At 40.6% G+C, this 16968-nt stretch overlaps 1 protein-coding gene across 1 annotated transcript in view; it reads right to left on the bottom strand.

The window, feature by feature from the left end:
• OTOGL (otogelin like) overlaps positions 1 to 16968 on the bottom strand; it is an 85442-nt gene that overhangs the window by 49364 nt on the left and 19110 nt on the right. The window contains exons 15-24 of the mRNA XM_053406571.1: positions 15908 to 16034; positions 14642 to 14819; positions 13534 to 13658; positions 12925 to 13134; positions 10966 to 11131; positions 9893 to 9967; positions 8284 to 8336; positions 5662 to 5824; positions 3360 to 3467; positions 2567 to 2705 (exon numbers count right to left, since the gene is read on the bottom strand). Of these exons, the coding sequence (XP_053262546.1) occupies positions 2567 to 2705; positions 3360 to 3467; positions 5662 to 5824; positions 8284 to 8336; positions 9893 to 9967; positions 10966 to 11131; positions 12925 to 13134; positions 13534 to 13658; positions 14642 to 14819; positions 15908 to 16034 (1344 nt within the window). The remainder of the gene's footprint in view (positions 1 to 2566; positions 2706 to 3359; positions 3468 to 5661; positions 5825 to 8283; positions 8337 to 9892; positions 9968 to 10965; positions 11132 to 12924; positions 13135 to 13533; positions 13659 to 14641; positions 14820 to 15907; positions 16035 to 16968) is intronic.

Below are 16968 nucleotides of genomic sequence, written 5' to 3'. Positions count from 1 at the left end.
CAAGAAGCTTGTCTCCTAAAAATTGTACACATCACTTGGGAAGACAGGCGAACTAATGCCAGTGTACTGGAAGAAGCAAAGATCACCCGTGTTGAAGCGATGATTCTTCAACATCAACTTTGTTGGACTGGTCATGTTGTGCAGGTGCCTGATTATTGTCTTCCAAAGCAACTACACTGGAACCTCGGGTTGCGAATGTGATTCATGCGGGAGGCACATTCACAACCCGCAGCGTTCACAACCCACAGCGCCGCTTCAGTGCATGTGCAAAGTGCAATTTAGCGTTTCTGCGCATGCGCGACCACCGAAACCCGGAAGTAACCCATTCCGGTACTTCTAGGTTCAGTGCAGTGCGCAACCCGGAAACACGTAACCTGAAGCGTCTGTAACCCAAGGTACCACTGTACTCTATTCCAAACTTAAAAATGGAAAGTGTAATGCTGGTGGTCAACAAACGAGGTTTAAAGACTCTCTCAAGGCAAATCTTTAAAGAAGTAGTATAAACACCGACAACTGGGAAACATTGGCCTGCAAGTGCTCCAGTTGGAGAGCAGCGTTTACCAAAGGTGTCATGGGCTTTGAAGACACTCAAACTCAGAACGCAAGGGAGAAATGTGCTAAGAGGAAGGCATGCTCGGCAAACCCTCACCATGATCAACTCCCACCCAGAAACCTATGTCCCCACTGTGGAAGAACATGTGGATCCAGAACTGGCCTCCACAGTCACTTATAGACTCACTGTTAAAACTGTGTTTATGGAAGACAGTCTTACTCAGCTACAAGTGATCGCCAAAGAAGAAGAAGAACACTTAGATATGGTGAGTGCCTCAGGTTCACCCAATAGGTCTCATGGCTCAATAGAGATTTCAGTCCAGGTCTTCTTGGTCTGAGACACCATCCATTGGAGCCTACAATTTCTGGCAGGTCTCATTGGCAATGCAAAAAACTGTCAAGTTCCTGCTGCTTTTCCTGAGGAAAAGCACACCTTTGTTAAGCAGCATCCAATATTCCACTGGGTGCTGCTTCCCAAAGGAGAACAGAATCACAGAGTTTGTGCTATTGGGGGACATTCAAGTAACAGTATCCAATGCTCTTCTCCACTTAACTTTCCTGATCTAAGCAGGGAAGACCAGCAAGTGGGTAGGGTAGCCCCTGTGTGGCTGAGGCTCTTGCCACATAGATGCTAAACAACTCTGAAGCCTCAAACCCAGATATGGAACTGGTGAGATGCTTGAGATCACCATGCAACTGCTAGGACCATTGTGCCCACTTTCCAGATTCAAAGTTAGGAGGAAGACTAGCTGTTGATCTTGCTCTCCAGAAGGCAGTGTCACACTCACTGTGTGAGCATGTTTGTTGAAGGTTGACTATCTATCTGGTCTTCCACACTGGCTCTCCTTGACTAATCACGTAGTAGGCCAGTGGAATAATCACTAGTTTATGTAGGAGTTTTGCTTAATTTCTGGCCTTATATGATGGGTATATGATACATGGTCCTGCCACCTCCATTTGTGCGGAGAATTTGCCTCCCCATATCATCAAGGAACTCCTAGATCAACTAGAAAGGTCCCTTACGACATAGTCTGAGAATACCTAGTCTAGACTACAGTTAGCAAACTTCCAGTAAGGCCAGAGAAATCCTTCAACAGTCTTGTGCAGTCCAAATCCTAAGAACAAATTAGCTATTATGAAACAGCAGATTGTCCTTTTTTTTGAAAAAAGCCGAAGTCTGAAAAGGAGTCTAGGTAGGGCTAGCATTGCACCTGTCTAAAAAATAACAAGGCTACTTCTAATATCGCGAATCTACACAGGCAGCGTTTTCATCACCCGTGTCATCTTGCTTGTTGGATGAAAAGGCTGCAGGCAATGTGCCACGAATCTTGTTTTTGTGAACGCCAACTTCTCTCCTGAACTTTAGAACTCCTAATGTCCCAGGTAGAATAAGTGGCTTAATATGAAACACTTGTGGCACATGACAAGGGAATTGCCAAAATGCAGTGAACCCATATGCCTAGTAAAGGATGGAAAAAAACATTTTTTAAAATGTTTTCTCAGCATTCATGTTGACATCTCAGAAAAAGAGACACACATAAGGGTCATGTCTCTACAAATCTGTGTCTGCTAAATTGCTAGGGCATCTAGCCATGGATCTTTAGGAATTATGAGTGTGTGAGGGTGTTAAGGATCTCTGCTGGAAATTCTAATGTAGTAATCTGGAGCTGGAATTCCCAGAAGTGCTAGCAAACCAGTTCTAAACTAGTTTATATTTGATGTATAGGCTTAGCCGAAGGCATAAGATATTTCTAGGCTATATAAATATATTGCTGCACATACAATATCTCTAACTTTTGTAATTGAACAGACCCTGTATTCTATTACTACTATTATGATTATTAATTACTTATCATTCAGCCTAAGGTCCCAGGGTGTGTTACAACAATTAAAACACAATGTTAAAAACAACTTACTATCACAGAAATAAGGTGGGTCTTCTAAATATACATCTCAGATGTTAAAAGCCAGGGCAAAGGGGTGGATCTTCAGCATTTACCAAATGCCTCCTTACCTTTACCAAATAAGCTTGGCAATCGCTGACATAATCATACTCTAGTCCATCAAAGGTGTAATAATGCCGGTCCCCATAGACTGTGCAAACAGCAGGACAAGGATAATATGTGCAATTAAATATCCCACGTCGACAAATACTGCGGAGGAGGAAAAATGAAGACGTTCTGATTGGAGAGCTTTTACGAGTGGAAAATGAAAGTGTGGCACTCTTGTCATGAAACAAAAAACATTAGAGAGAATTTATAGCAGAGAATGTATAGCTTCTTGTATCATTTACATGGGGCCACAAAAGGACAAGTCTCTGCTCCAAAGAAAACGAAATTTGTTCCGCAGGCTTCTTCTGCAAATCAGCACATGAAAACATGGCACATTTTCATAGCTCAGTAACAAGTCTGTGTCAGGAGCATAAATGGAAATGTGTGCCCTTAATGGCACTGTAGAATATGCAGTTGCTGTGTTTGCTATATTATAGCTTAGTATGAAGAGAACAAGCACTCCACTTTCCCCTCTCCTCTAGTATGATCACATGGAGGAATTTAGAAGCATTTGACAATTTTAATGTATATCTTATATTTACTTATAGTTGGGTAGTATATAAATGTCATTAAATAAATAATCTATTTATTGAAATACTATATGATCTTTCAACTGCATTTATTTTAAAAAATAATATTAAAAGTTCTTTTTAAACATACATGAATTAGGGAGCACATCTATGGTCAGATAATCTTATCTGTAACACTAAAAATAATTATAACATTAAAAACCGAAGTGAAATAAAAACTGCTTACCATCTGTAACAAGGGGTAGCTATCACTTCACCTGATAAATATTCCCAATCTTTCCAGGAACATGGGCAACTGTCAGGCACGTAGCATTTTCCTTTATGTTCTGCCATCCTTCAAAGAAACAAAACCACGAATTCAAAACAGAAATCTACCTATATGCAGTCACAATGATGCCTTTGCATGAGTCAGAAGAGGACAGTTCCATACCAAATAGTGGTTGTTTGAATGGTATGCCATTCAACACTATGGTAAACTTAGTCTGCCAGTCATTTCAGCATTTGCTATAATTTACCAGGTGTGATATTTAATAACTGGTCTATACAATTTACCAAGCAAGACTACATGGACATTCATGGACTTTGCACACTTACTTAAGTAGTAAATGGGGCTTCCTTCTCAGCAAACATACACAGGGCATTGTAGTACCATATATATTTCAGCTCACTTCCATCACAGTTTTCACACATATTATAATAACTACAGATGCGTACTGCTGCTGGCAGCTGAGAGTTTGCACCTGCATGCTGTTTTCTTCACTATCCACTTTGTCTGGGAGTATGAGGGCTGTGCTGGTGTTAGAGATGGGAGTCATTCCATTTCCCAAATAATCTAATTTATGTTTACTGCATTATTACAAAAGGCAGAAGCATTCTCTGATGGTCCTAAGTGTGTATATGCTCAACACCCACCTTATTGCCATAGATACAGATGAGGGTCAAACTAAATGAGACACCAGAAATATGTGACTGGGTCTCTCATCTTTTTAAATTCCTCTTTATGCTGTCAATCAACCTGTGATTTTCAGGTAAAGGGTGTTATATAAATTTAATCAATCAAGAAATAATTCATTTGTATCAGTCATCACCGCTGATTATTATTATCATTACCCAATAAGCACCTTTTATCCTTGCACAGTCACATACCACACACCATTTAATTCTATCACTAAAAGCTTGGAAGTTGGGAGGAAAGTTGTATTTCAAAATACTGATGGGAGTGAATTCTTTCTGCAGCTAAAGAGGGGGAAAATGTTTCCCAGTGGCAAAGTGCTCTCTCTCAAACAGGAGCACAACAGCACTGGAAGATTAAATGGGCCCGTGGTGTCAACTTTATGCAAATGCCCAGATGTGTGTCTCCTTTTCACCTGCTCCTAGGAAGGCAGCAGATGTTCTGAATCAGTGCCTAAGTGCAGTAATGAACTGGATGAGGGCCAATACACTGAAATGCAATCCAGATAGATGGAAGAGCTGTTAGTAGGTGCTTCGTCTGCCCAGTTGAGTGGTTTTCTACTTATACTCCCCATAACGGAGCAGTCTTTCAGTTTGGGATGCCCTAGATTCGTCATTGTCGCTGGAGGCAGAAGCGGCCTCAATGGTGCAGAGTGCCTTTTATCAGCGTAAGCTGATATACCAACTGTGCCCTGATCTGGACAGAGATAGCGTTGCTGCCGTTAGCCATGCTTTTGTTATCACCCGCTTGGATTACTGTAATGTGCTATATGTGGGAATGCTTTTGAGAATTGCCTGGAAACTTCAGCTGTTCCAAATTAAAGCAAGATGGGACTGCTCATTCTGACCAGATCAGATCAATATTTTACCAGTATTTACTAGGTCCGATACAAAGTGCTTGCTTTAAACATTAATGCACTGGGTGGCTTCAGGCCAGGTTATGACCTTCTCCAACAATTACTGTATTTTTCGCTCTATAAGACGCACCAGACCACAAGACGCACCTAGTTTTTGGAGGAGGAAAACAAGAAAAAAAATATTCTGAATCCCAGAAGCCAGAACAGCAAGAGGGATTGCTGCGCAGTGAAAGCAGCGATCCCTCTTGCTGTTCTGGCTTCTGGGATAGCTGCGCAGCCTGCATTCGCTCCATAAGACGCACACACATTTCCCCTTACTTTTTAGGAGGGAAAAAGTGAGTCTTATAGAGCAAAAAATACAGTACCTACTTAGGACCCAAAGATCCTCAGATGCAGGCAGCTAAGCAGAGAAGGGGCATTTTTGGTAGTGACACCATGATTTGTACTGTATGGTTGGTTTTGATCTGTCTCTCCTTGATTGTCTTTTATATGGTTTTTAACTACCCAGAAGACATTGTTAATTGGGTTTTGTGCAAATAAATAAATAAAGTTCCAGTACTCTCTGATCCAAAGGAAACAAAAACCTATATGCTCTAGTCCTTGAAACTTCTCACCATCTGAGAAGCTGAGAAACGTGCAACAGTATTAGCCAAAGAAGGAAAAATCAAATCCATAGGTACAATTTCCTTCTCCAGTACTCTGGATCTCAGAAGCACTTACCCGGGGGGACAAATGCAACCACTCACACATGGTGGAGATGGTGCACAGGTGAAGTTCATGGCAAGGTTTGCACAGGAAAGCTCACAGTTTACTCCAGCAGATGGCAAGCCAGGCACATGAGACCGGCAGTCATAGTAGATCTTTTCTTCAGGACACATGGGAGCTTCAAATTGAAAATGCAAACTTCATGAGATCAGCATATGCTTAACTCTCCCTTGAAATCAAATACACTTTAAAGTACTTAATTTTTGCCGGTTCATGCCCTAATCTTTCAACACAATTCATCAACAGCATATTCTGCTAACTACAAATGTAACACTTTCTTTACCCTTCAAGTGGTTAAAATTCTTTGGTCGTTTTGGCGCACATTTTCTGAATGGATACAATCTGAAAGCATTCGGGATTGCCAGAATTTTGCAAATCAGTCATGAATACAGACACTTGATATCTTAAGCTTTAAAGCAGCGCTCATTTCAAGTGCTGATCAAAAACTCTCTTATGTGTCAAACTAAGTTTTTCATGTGAATGCTGCAGTATCAGTTTCTTAAAAACATGTTAAATTGTTGATGGATCTCTTTCAGCCAAGTTGGGATATGTGAAACCATACAATATTGTTATAGTAGGTTTAAACATTGGAGTAATATGAATTATACTTTGCTTTTTATTTGATGAAGTTAGTAAAATGTTTTTTATATTTCCTTGACAACCACTTGCAATTAATTCTTACAAGTGTTAAGAGTTTTCAGAAATGTTACATCCATACAGAGAGTACCAAAGTAATTAACATATGCTGTACTTGTTCTCACTGAACATAACTGTGCAAATCTACACTCACTGGATTAAGTTTAACATTGCAGCAAAACCCAACTGGCCAAAACTTCAAAAGTGCTGGTCAAAAGCTAATATTTCAAGTGATTCTATTCAAAAGGGTGCTCATCAATGGTTCCTCTTCATCCTGGAGAAGAGTGACTAGTGGGGTGCCACAGGGTTCTGTCTTGGGCCCGGTCTTATTCAACATCTTTATCAACGACTTGGATGATGGACTCAAGGGCATCCTGATCAAATTTGCAGATGACACCAAACTGGGAGGGGTGGCTAACACCCCAGAGGACAGGATCACACTTCAAAAGGACCTTGACAGATTAGAGAACTGGGCCAAAACAAACAAGATGAATTTTAACAGGGAGAAATGTAAAGTATTGCACTTGGGCAAAAAAAATGAGAGGCACAAATACAAGATGGGTGACACCTGGCTTGAGAGCAGTACATGTGAAAAGGATCTAGGAGTCTTGGTTGACCACAAACTTGACATGAGCCAACAGTGTGACGCGGCAGCTAAAAAAGCCAATGCAATTCTGGGCTGCATCAATAGGAGTATAGCATCTAGATCAAGGGAAGTAATAGTGCCACTGTATTCTGCTCTGGTCAGACCTCACCTGGAGTACTGTGTCCAGTTCTAGGCACCACAGTTCAAGAAGGACACTGACAAACTGGAACGTGTCCAGAGGAGGGCAACCAAAATGGTCAAAGGCCTGGAAACGATGCCTTATGAGGAACGGCTAAGGGAGCTGGGCATGTTTAGCCTGGAGAAGAGGAGGTTAAGGGGTGATATGATAGCCATGTTCAAATATATAAAAGGATGTCACATAGAGGAGGGAGAAAGGTTGTTTTCTGCTGCTCCAGAGAAGCGGACACGGAGCAATGGATCCAAACTACAAGAAAGAAGATTCCACCTAAACATTAGGAAGAACTTCCTGACAGTAAGAGCTGTTCGACAGTGGAATTTGCTGCCAAGGAGTGTGGTGGAGTCTCCTTCTTTGGAGGTCTTTAAGCAGAGGCTTGACAACCATATGTCAGGAGTGCTCTGATGGTGTTTCCTGCTTGGCAGGGGGTTGGACTCAATGGCCCTTGTGGTCTCTTCCAACTCTATGATTCTATGATTCTATCATTCTATGATTCTATCATTCTATGATTCTATCATTCTATGAAATATCCAACAACTTGCTCCTTTGAAAACACAGGGTAGAATTCAACAACATGTTAACGTGAGTGTTCTGTCAGTGCAAGCATTTCTGCTTGCCAGATGGAACAATCTTTCCTCTTCTCCTCCACACCCTGTGCTGGGTGGTTGCCCCAACCCTCCAGAGTAGATTTAGGGGGGCTTCAGGGAATGCATGTGGGGAGCAAATAGGGGAAGCAAATCTTTGTGTTGGCTTCCTCTAGCACACCAGGTTAGTTGATTCTGGCCCCCTTTTTCCTGGTCCAAAACTCTGAATTTTATTGATGTTCTTTGATATAGGACAGGCTTCCTCAACCTCGGCCCTCCAGATGTTTTTGGCCTACAACTCCCATGATTCCTAGCTAGCAGGACCAGTGGTCAGGGATGATGGGAATTGTAGTCTCAGAACATCTGGAGGGCCGAGGTTGAGGAAGCCTGATCTAGGACAAAATGGGGATGAAAAAGATTGGCTATACAGAACACTTTCAGGTGAGCAGGGATTCAGACCAGACGCAGATTATTAAACTCCCTTAGAACATGCAGTCCATGCATCTACAGCAGAAAAAGTGACCAAAAAGCATTTGAGAACTCTTCTGCTCAAGAAACTAAGGGAATTTTGTTACCTGCAGGAACTTCAGCAGCTTCTGTGCATCTCATTGTTCCATTTAGACACTGGCTAGTCAGTGCACATAAAAAACACATCATAATAATTTAATATAAAAATACAGTTTTATATAGCAGAATAACATTGTTAGTCATATAATGCAACTAAATGCACTATAACTTACAGATGCAATAAGCATGACATTCTAAACATCAAAAATGTCTGACAGCTGAGGATAACATAGATGGGTTAGATGGACGATCAACTTGTACTTATTGCTTCTTATACTAAGCATGCAAGGCTGCAGTCACATAGCAGTTTATATCATTTTCATGACGCTTCCCCCTAACTGTTAAGTTCTGCATTATAGTTGAGCTTTCACATGACATAAAAGCTGCTTCTGGAATTATAGTGGAATAAGAGCTGGACCATAAAGAAGGCTGATTGCCAAAGAATTGATGCTTTTGAATTATGGTGCTGGAGGAGACTCTTGAGAGTCCCATGGACTTCAAGAAGATCAAACCTATCCATTCTGAAGGAAATCAGCCCTGAGTGCTCACTGGAAGGACAGATCCTGAAGCTGAGGCTCCGATACTTTGGCCACCTCATTAGAAGAGAAGACTCCCTGGAAAAGACCCTGATGTTGGGAAAGATTGAGGGCACAAGGAGAAGGAGATGACAAAAGAAGAGATGGTTGGACAGTATTCTCGAAGCTACTAACATGTTTGACCAAACTGCGGGAGGCAGTGGAAGACAGGAGTGCCTGGCGTGCTCTGGTCCATGGGGTCACAAAGAGTCAGAAGAGTCTGAAGAAGTGTGCATGCACACAAAAGCTCATACCAATAACAAACTTAGTTGGTCTCTAAGGTGCTACTGGAAGGATTTTTTTTATTTTGTTACAACAGCAACAGCAACAACAACAGTGCAAGCTGAGTGCTCTTTTCCATGTTATTTGCATCCAGAAAAATCCATTTGCAAAGTATTAAATAATGAGCGCTAAACCTGCACTGTATTGCATTATAGTTGAAAAATGGAATAAACTTCAATGTGAATGCAGCCTTAGTCTGATCAGCCTATCCTCTCCCTTAAGTCAATGATCTCCAAGATCTGGGAGAATTTCTCCAAACCCGCACTGCTAATTGTGTTCATACTGCAGTCTCACAAGGCCAAATTGGCATGTACACAAACTGGGTAGAGCATGAAGTCTACACTTCCACAAGAAACATAAGCTAAGTTCCTACTTCTGCACTTCGTACAATCACCTCCATACAGTGACAGCCATCATACATAGAAGAGGTCATGTGAATTGGTCCTCAGTGCATCAAACAAGTAAAGCAGTTCAGAGTTTATAGAATAGTATGTATTGTTCCTTAATATATCACAGGTTTACTACACAGAAAGTTATGAAAACTCGGCGAGGAGCATACAAGACTAATTTGGGAAAAGGCTATTAAAATTTAAATATAAGTAAAGCAGCTCCAGAAACAACTGGTCATGTACTGAGAACCGCACATCCAAAACAATATGTACAAGTGTCGGCTTGCAAATCTAGCCCCTCTGTAAATTTGAATGAATTATTTTTATTTATTTATTTTTTTTAAAAAAAAACTCTTAGAGTTGGTTCTTACCATGAGCCTGATGGTGTGGGTAGAATTTCTCCAGGCTGAAAACTTCTGCCTTTATAGTGGCATCGGCAACTAACCCTAATAAAAGAAAGCTTATGAATTCAGTTATAATATAGTATTACAGAACAGAAGGTGATGTATAATTCATACATCATATCCTAATTATGACAATAGGAATATCCTTTGAAGTCATCACTGACTTGCTCATTAATATCAACAGTACAAATTTTCCTTCAGATTATACTAGAACTATAAATATTTGATTTTGTGTGTGTGTATCCTTAAGTTCTAGAGAAAGGAGGTTTCCTTTCTGTTCTCAAGGATATTATTGGCTTTAATACAACTACTGATTGGTGGTTCAGTCAAATGTTACTTGCATGCATGCTTGGGAAACTAACAGCCAATGAAATGTTGTTAAACCAAGAACTAGTTCAACTATAGGAATGTGTCTTTAGAGCAGACATGACAGACCCTGTGATTAGACAACATGAAATGTCCCGTCTCAGGGGAAAGATTTCCATGAAAAGGTAGCAACCTGTCACTCATTTGATTATACTTTTACCAAGCTGAGAGAAAGGTGCTTTGGTTTTCTGCCAAAATACCTTGAACCTTCTGTGTGTGTACACACCATTCATTTAAAACACATTCTAGCCCCCCCCCTCCACTTAAGAATCCTGGGAACTGTAGCTCTAAAGGGGATAAATTTCAGATAAAGCTCAAGATTATTTGCTGGTGGAGAATATGCTTTAAATGTACGGTGTGTTCAGAACCAGAATACAGAATAGCATAGATTTTGGCCCTCAGCAAGTATTAAAGTTTTGTTCATGCTCAGAACCTGGCTGAGCAAGGAATTTGAGGAAGCAATATTCTTCCAGGTTACAGTTGCTATTAGTTGCAGAGATGGGCTTTGCCTGTCATCCACATTACATCAGTCAATCTATAATAAGAAGATGAGGAAGTCCATCCATTTCAAGTCTACAATTTGCACAATAATTAGGAAAAATATTCTGAAAGCTAGAACTAGGATGTGTTTGCTTCTTTTTAAAATGCAATTAAATAAATTTAAAATGGCTTACATTGGCACACAAAAGTTGATAGATTCTTCAAAGTATTTTCCATCAGGGCAATTACATCCTTCAGCACAATCATGATCGCAAGCATCCAAAAATGAGAGGGAGGAACAGGAATGCTCACAGAAAGAGGAGCACTGGTGGTACAGCATACCACTTCTGCACATTAATGCTACAGATAAACAATGTATTGTCCGAATGTCAGAATGTCAGGCCCAGACATCAAGATGCACTGCTACACTTTAACAAAACCCACTTTCTCTTTAGCATTATTTATTAGTTTTTTAGCTGACCCTTACTTCCAAAAAACAGAAACAAAACAATAAAAGCAATAAAATTTAAACCTTAAACACACAAACACCAAATGAATATCCATAAAACTAATAATGTCAAAGCTGCTGATAATGTATTTCTGTTCTCAACTGCCTAGGTCAACAAGACTGTTTTTTAATTCCTCTAAACATTAATATGGAGTGGCTGTCTCAGTTGGCACTGCTCTGTGGTGATTCCAGTCCTACTTGGATGCTTGTATTCAGAAGGTGGTGCCTGGTGAGTGGAACCTTCAGTTGGGGGTTCTGCAAGGTTTGATTTATTCCTCATATTGTTTAACATCTACACAAGGCATAGGCAAACTCGGCCCTCCAGTTGTTTTGGGACTACAACTCCCATCATCCCTGACCACTGGTCCAGTTAGCTAAACCTGCAGGTGTGGCAGTGGACTGATGCTAGATTGATGTATTGTCTCAGTACTGCACTGGATGAGAGCCAATAACCTGAAGCTTAATTCACACAAGAGGTGCTGTTAGTGGGTTGTTCTTAGACTGGATGGATGGGATGAGGCCTGTTCTGGATGAGGTTACATTCCCTCTGAAGGAGCAGGTACATAGCTTGGAGTACTTCTGGGGCCATCACTGTCATTTGAGCTTCAGGAGGCCTCAGTGGTGTAGACTGCCTTCATCTGGTGGCTACACCTCTATCTGGACAGGAGCAGCCTTACATCTATTGTCTATGCTTTAATAATAATAATAATAATAATAATAATAATAATAATAATAATAATTTATTTATATCCTGCCTTCCCCAGCTGAAGCCAGGCTCAGAGTGACTAACAACAATAAAAGTAACACAGCATTCTAAAATCAATTCATTTTAAAATCAATTCAAAATCAAATTAGTGGCAACCAGTGGGCTAGAGTTCTGTGAGGATTACCAAAGGAGGGGGTCAGACTGTTCCTTGGCCAGGTTACTTCCTCTGGTAACCTGCATTTGAAGACAGTTTGGAAACTGCAGCTAGTGCAGAATTTAGCAACCAGGTTGCTCACCAGGACAAGATGGTCTGAGCACACAACACCAATCCTTGCCTGACAGCCCTGTCTACCAATTAGTTTCTGGGCTCAATATGTCAAAGCGCTGGGTTTGACCTATAAAGCCTTATGTGGCTCAGGACCCTAATACATCAGTGACTACCTCCCCCTACCTTAACTGGCCCAAACACTGCAGTTGTCATCTGTCGCCAATGCTGTATATTTATTTCCAGCTATATATTATGGTCAGGGTTAATCGGCCAATAGTAAGATTCTAAATTTCAGGTGAAGATTGTAGAAGAGCATTTCAAACTTGCATGTAGTTTTTTCCCCTTCTAAACATATAGATGCATCTGGCTGGTTTTGTGATGCATTAAATCACTTGCTTCTTAGCAAACCGAGAAAGGCTGGTAAATTCTCAGTTACCCCCCAGGACCAGGCTAGTACCTGTTCCATCTTACCGGCTTAATCAAGGAGCAGAGGAATTCAGACATTAAAGAACAGGCCAGATCTGCTTAATGTTCAGTATGGGGTTACTAATCCAGGCAGATTTGGAAACAAGCAGTCTGAGGGTTTGGGGGTTTTTTGTTTTTAAGAATGCATGTATCCTAGTAATGCTTCAATTTTAAAAATAATAATAATTCACAGTTCAGTGACTCACCACAGTATGAGACATGAGATCTGAAGTCAACAGTAACTCCGTGCTTGCTGCATAGGTAAGTATAGTGTGCAAGAGCACTGCACAAACAGCTGCTCCCACATTTGCAAGCATCAAAGCGGCACCGCTGGTAGTATAATCCTGGGCTGATGTAGACATGACATGGAGCAAAGAGTTCTTGATTGAGGAGATCACACTGGGATGCATACCCAACTAAGGGAAAGCAACATTTGGCTCATAGCAGTACTCATACTATTTAAAGCACTCTGTGAAAAGTAAGTAGCCAAGTTTGATAACACTACACCAAAACTACAGGCTAGCCAAAACATAATGCATGCAAATATACATGCACAGCCCTCATCCCACTGACCTTAATGAGCACCATTCCAGGAAGCTAGGTGTATATGCTAGCCATTGAAATCAATGGGGTTTAAACAAACAGGAGAGAGATTTGCCTTTACCAGAAAGATTGTTCTGAATCTAAATGGCAGATTAAAGAAACAGCCCAAAATCATCTGTAGGAGACAATAAAGTTCAGACACAGGAAAAGAACTGGGATCTAAGAACGCTATTATGATAAATCTACATCAAAACCCCCAAGTAAAAGTGCACCATTTTGTTGGTTAATGTTACAAGGATCAACCACGGGGATGTTGACGGGCACATGGCATGCTGATGAAACCTTCCATGCATTGGCATGGAGCTGTGGGGTCCCTTCGATCATTCCTGCTGGAGATCTGAGGAGGAAAATGAGAGTGATTAGGCAGAAGAACCAGACAGGCCAAGAGAAAATGCCTGTCACTGGGAATAAACTATTTGCCCTGACATCACCTAGGGTAGGCAAATGGACTCCCTCCAGATGTGGAACTCCAGTTCCCATCAGCTCTAGCCAGCATGTCTGCAGGGCAGGAATGATGGGAGGCATGCACAAGTGGAAGAGTGTGAGCATAGAAGATGCTCACATGTCTGAAAACTTAATTTGGGGCTCTTTTCTCCTCACTAAAGTAACATTTGACCATTGGTCACCTGTAGTCTTCTGAGAACAGTGCAAGCTGCTAGGTTTGCCTTTTAAACTACAGTGGTACCTCTGGTTAGGTACTTAATTCGTTCTGGGGTCCGTTCTTAACCTGAAACTGTTCTTAACCTGAAGCACCATTTTAGCTAATGGGGGCTACTGCTGCTGCTGCGCCACCACCGCACGATTTCTGTTCTCATCCTAAAGCAAAGTTCTTAACCCGAGGTACTATTTCTGCGTTAGTGGAATCTGTAACCTGAAGCTTATGTAACCTGAAGTGTATGTAACCCGAGGTACCACTGTATTTGAGAGCTACTTAAATAGGCTTATACATCTTGCCTTTTGCTCTGCTGAACTTTCAGGATCACCTGAGAGCATTTCCTTGATGCTTGCTGGTCACCACGTGGCAAGAACTTACAACAAGGGTATACAGAATCATGTTGGGTTGCTTTTATACAGTTACATAATTCAGTAGATTAGCCAAGCATAAAAAATATCCAGAAAAGCTCTAGTGACTGATCATTTGGCTTGACTGAGTAGCTAAGCTTTATCTAATAAAGTGTAGTGCTATCTATTCTATATGTTGGTTAATATTTTGTATATCTGGATTTAATACACATCATTACTCAGGTTTTACATATGGGTTGAGTTTTGCTTATGGGCTAACTAAATGAATAATGAAGTAACAGTAGAAGTCAAACTTACAGAAAATCATCTCTCAAGTTTCCATTATATGTTCCACATAGACCCAAAGTCCTCCTTTTCCAAGCAGCACTGAGTTGAATATACACTCTCTCGCCATCTTTAGCAAACTGAATTCTTAAACCAAATTTAGTTTTCAGCTGCACAAACAATGAAGACAGATTCTGCACCTCAGCATACCCTACACGTAACAGAAGGTGGGGTAATTCCCCAAACAACATTAAATCATTGTCCAGAGGTACGAGACTGCATTCTTTTGATAACACAAGCTAATATAGTATCAAAACAGAGAGATGTTATTTTTAACCTATATGGAAGAAACTGTAATTCCATCTTCATAATGTCAACTCTTTAAAAAATGATTTTTTTAAAAAAAAGAGCATTTTTTTATATAGAGAACTCTGCCGCTATTATTCCGTTTAACTAAAAGCAAACAAGCAAACAAAAAGAACTGAAAAGATGACGACCTTCTCCAAACCCCTTTGGAGCCTTCTCAAGGTGGGAAACTGAGAGGGATTGAGTGACAAGTTATCCAGGAGGGCTTTGTGGTTTATTCAGCCTCAAGTGACAGACACTTTAGATAGAATAGTCCCTTGCAGCTATTTTGTATATACCATATACAAGAGTGAAAGAAGTTTAAAATACTTCCAGAGAGGAGCCTCCTGACAAGGTGCCCAAAGCATGAGATATCAATTAACCGTGACAAGAGAAGCCTATAAAACGTGCTTCGTTTCGTATGTATTCTGTTTCACATACAGAACCTGAGGGATGTGGGCCAACTACCTAATTCGGTTCACATGATGAGTGAAATGTGTATGCTAATCATTCAAGGCCAAAAGCATAATATATCAATTAACTGTAACAAGATCAGGCTTAGGGCTATAAAACATGCTTCGTTTCATGCGTTTTTGCTTTCACATATAGAATTCCAGAGATGTGGGCCAACTAGCTAATTCAAGTCACATGATGAATGAAGTCCTGTATACTAATCTATCAATGCCTTCAGTTATTTAATTTGGACGATTCCTCAGTTCCCAAACTGAAAAAGAGTTTTCTGGAGCTGGAAACCCTGATTCATATCAACTGATAACACTTCATTAAAAAAAAAAAAAACCACACAATTATTTAACTCATCTTCTGTGCCAGGCATGAGAAAACACAGAGAGAGAGAGAGATTAATGTAAAAATTGTATATCTTCATTGAAACAGACTGGCTAGAAAAGGAACAATAAGAACCTTAATAGAAGGGTATTATAATAAATGTCTTACCATTTAGGTTCAAACCCTGATTGGAAGAGCTATACTGAACTTCACCACCTCGGTTCAGAGTCACTTGCTTGTTCAAGTCATCTTCAAGAACTAGTGTTATAGACTGAATGCAGACATGTTCAAGATTCTGAATGGGCCCAGGAAGGCAGGGCAACGGGGACCACAAGGAAAGGAAAAATATAGACAAGTATTTCCTAAATTGCATTCCATTCATTTCATTCCATTTTGAGCAACATTCCATTTTTATTAGGCCGTCCTCCAAGGAAGAGGGCAATGTTCTTTTTCCTCCTGCTGCCCATTTCATCCTCTCAACGACCCTGAAAGTAACTTAAACTGAGAGGTAGTAACCAACCCAAGGTCACCTAGTGAGCTACATGGCTGAGTGGGAATTTGAACCCTGGGCTCCCCAATCTAGCATTCTATCCACTACACCAGGCCTAGAGGAAAAAGCTGCAATATACCATTAAAAATAACTTTAGAGATAATAAATGAATTAATTATACTCATGGAATGCAGCAGCACCCTCTAGAGTTTTGTTGTACCACAACTCCCATCATTGACCATTGGCCATACTGGCTGGGGCTAATGGGAGTTATTAACCCGCAACATCTGGACGATGTCTTGTTGGCTAACCTTGAGCTACACATATTAAACTCAAAGAATGGTTTCATACATAAGAGGAAGAGATTGATGCTGCAGCATTCTGGATTTAACTAGCCAGCGGTTGAAATGCCCTATCATTAATATTTTAATATTCTGTGAGCTCTCAGATTTATTGTTCCCCCCCCCAAAAAAAAAAACAAGAGAGCTTATAAAATATCAAATAAATATCTCAGTCAGTTTCAAAATGCCTCTTATCTGGCTGGCAGTATATCAAACCTGTTCAGCCCTGTCACCAAGAGCATTTATCTGCCTAAGACACCTGCTCAGACTGTAACCAAATATGTAGATGCTTGTGTAATCATGCGTGAATGAAAAGCTCTGTAGACTTAATCTCAGTAAAAGGCGCAATTGGCTTTACAAAAAGGCAATACTTACGACTGAAATGGAATCCAGGTTAT

Source organism: Podarcis raffonei, chromosome 10 (assembly GCF_027172205.1).
Source record: "Podarcis raffonei isolate rPodRaf1 chromosome 10, rPodRaf1.pri, whole genome shotgun sequence".
NCBI lineage: Eukaryota > Metazoa > Chordata > Lepidosauria > Squamata > Lacertidae > Podarcis > Podarcis raffonei.
Note: the sequence above shows the minus strand (reverse complement) of the source record. Positions and strands in the feature narration are given on the sequence as shown.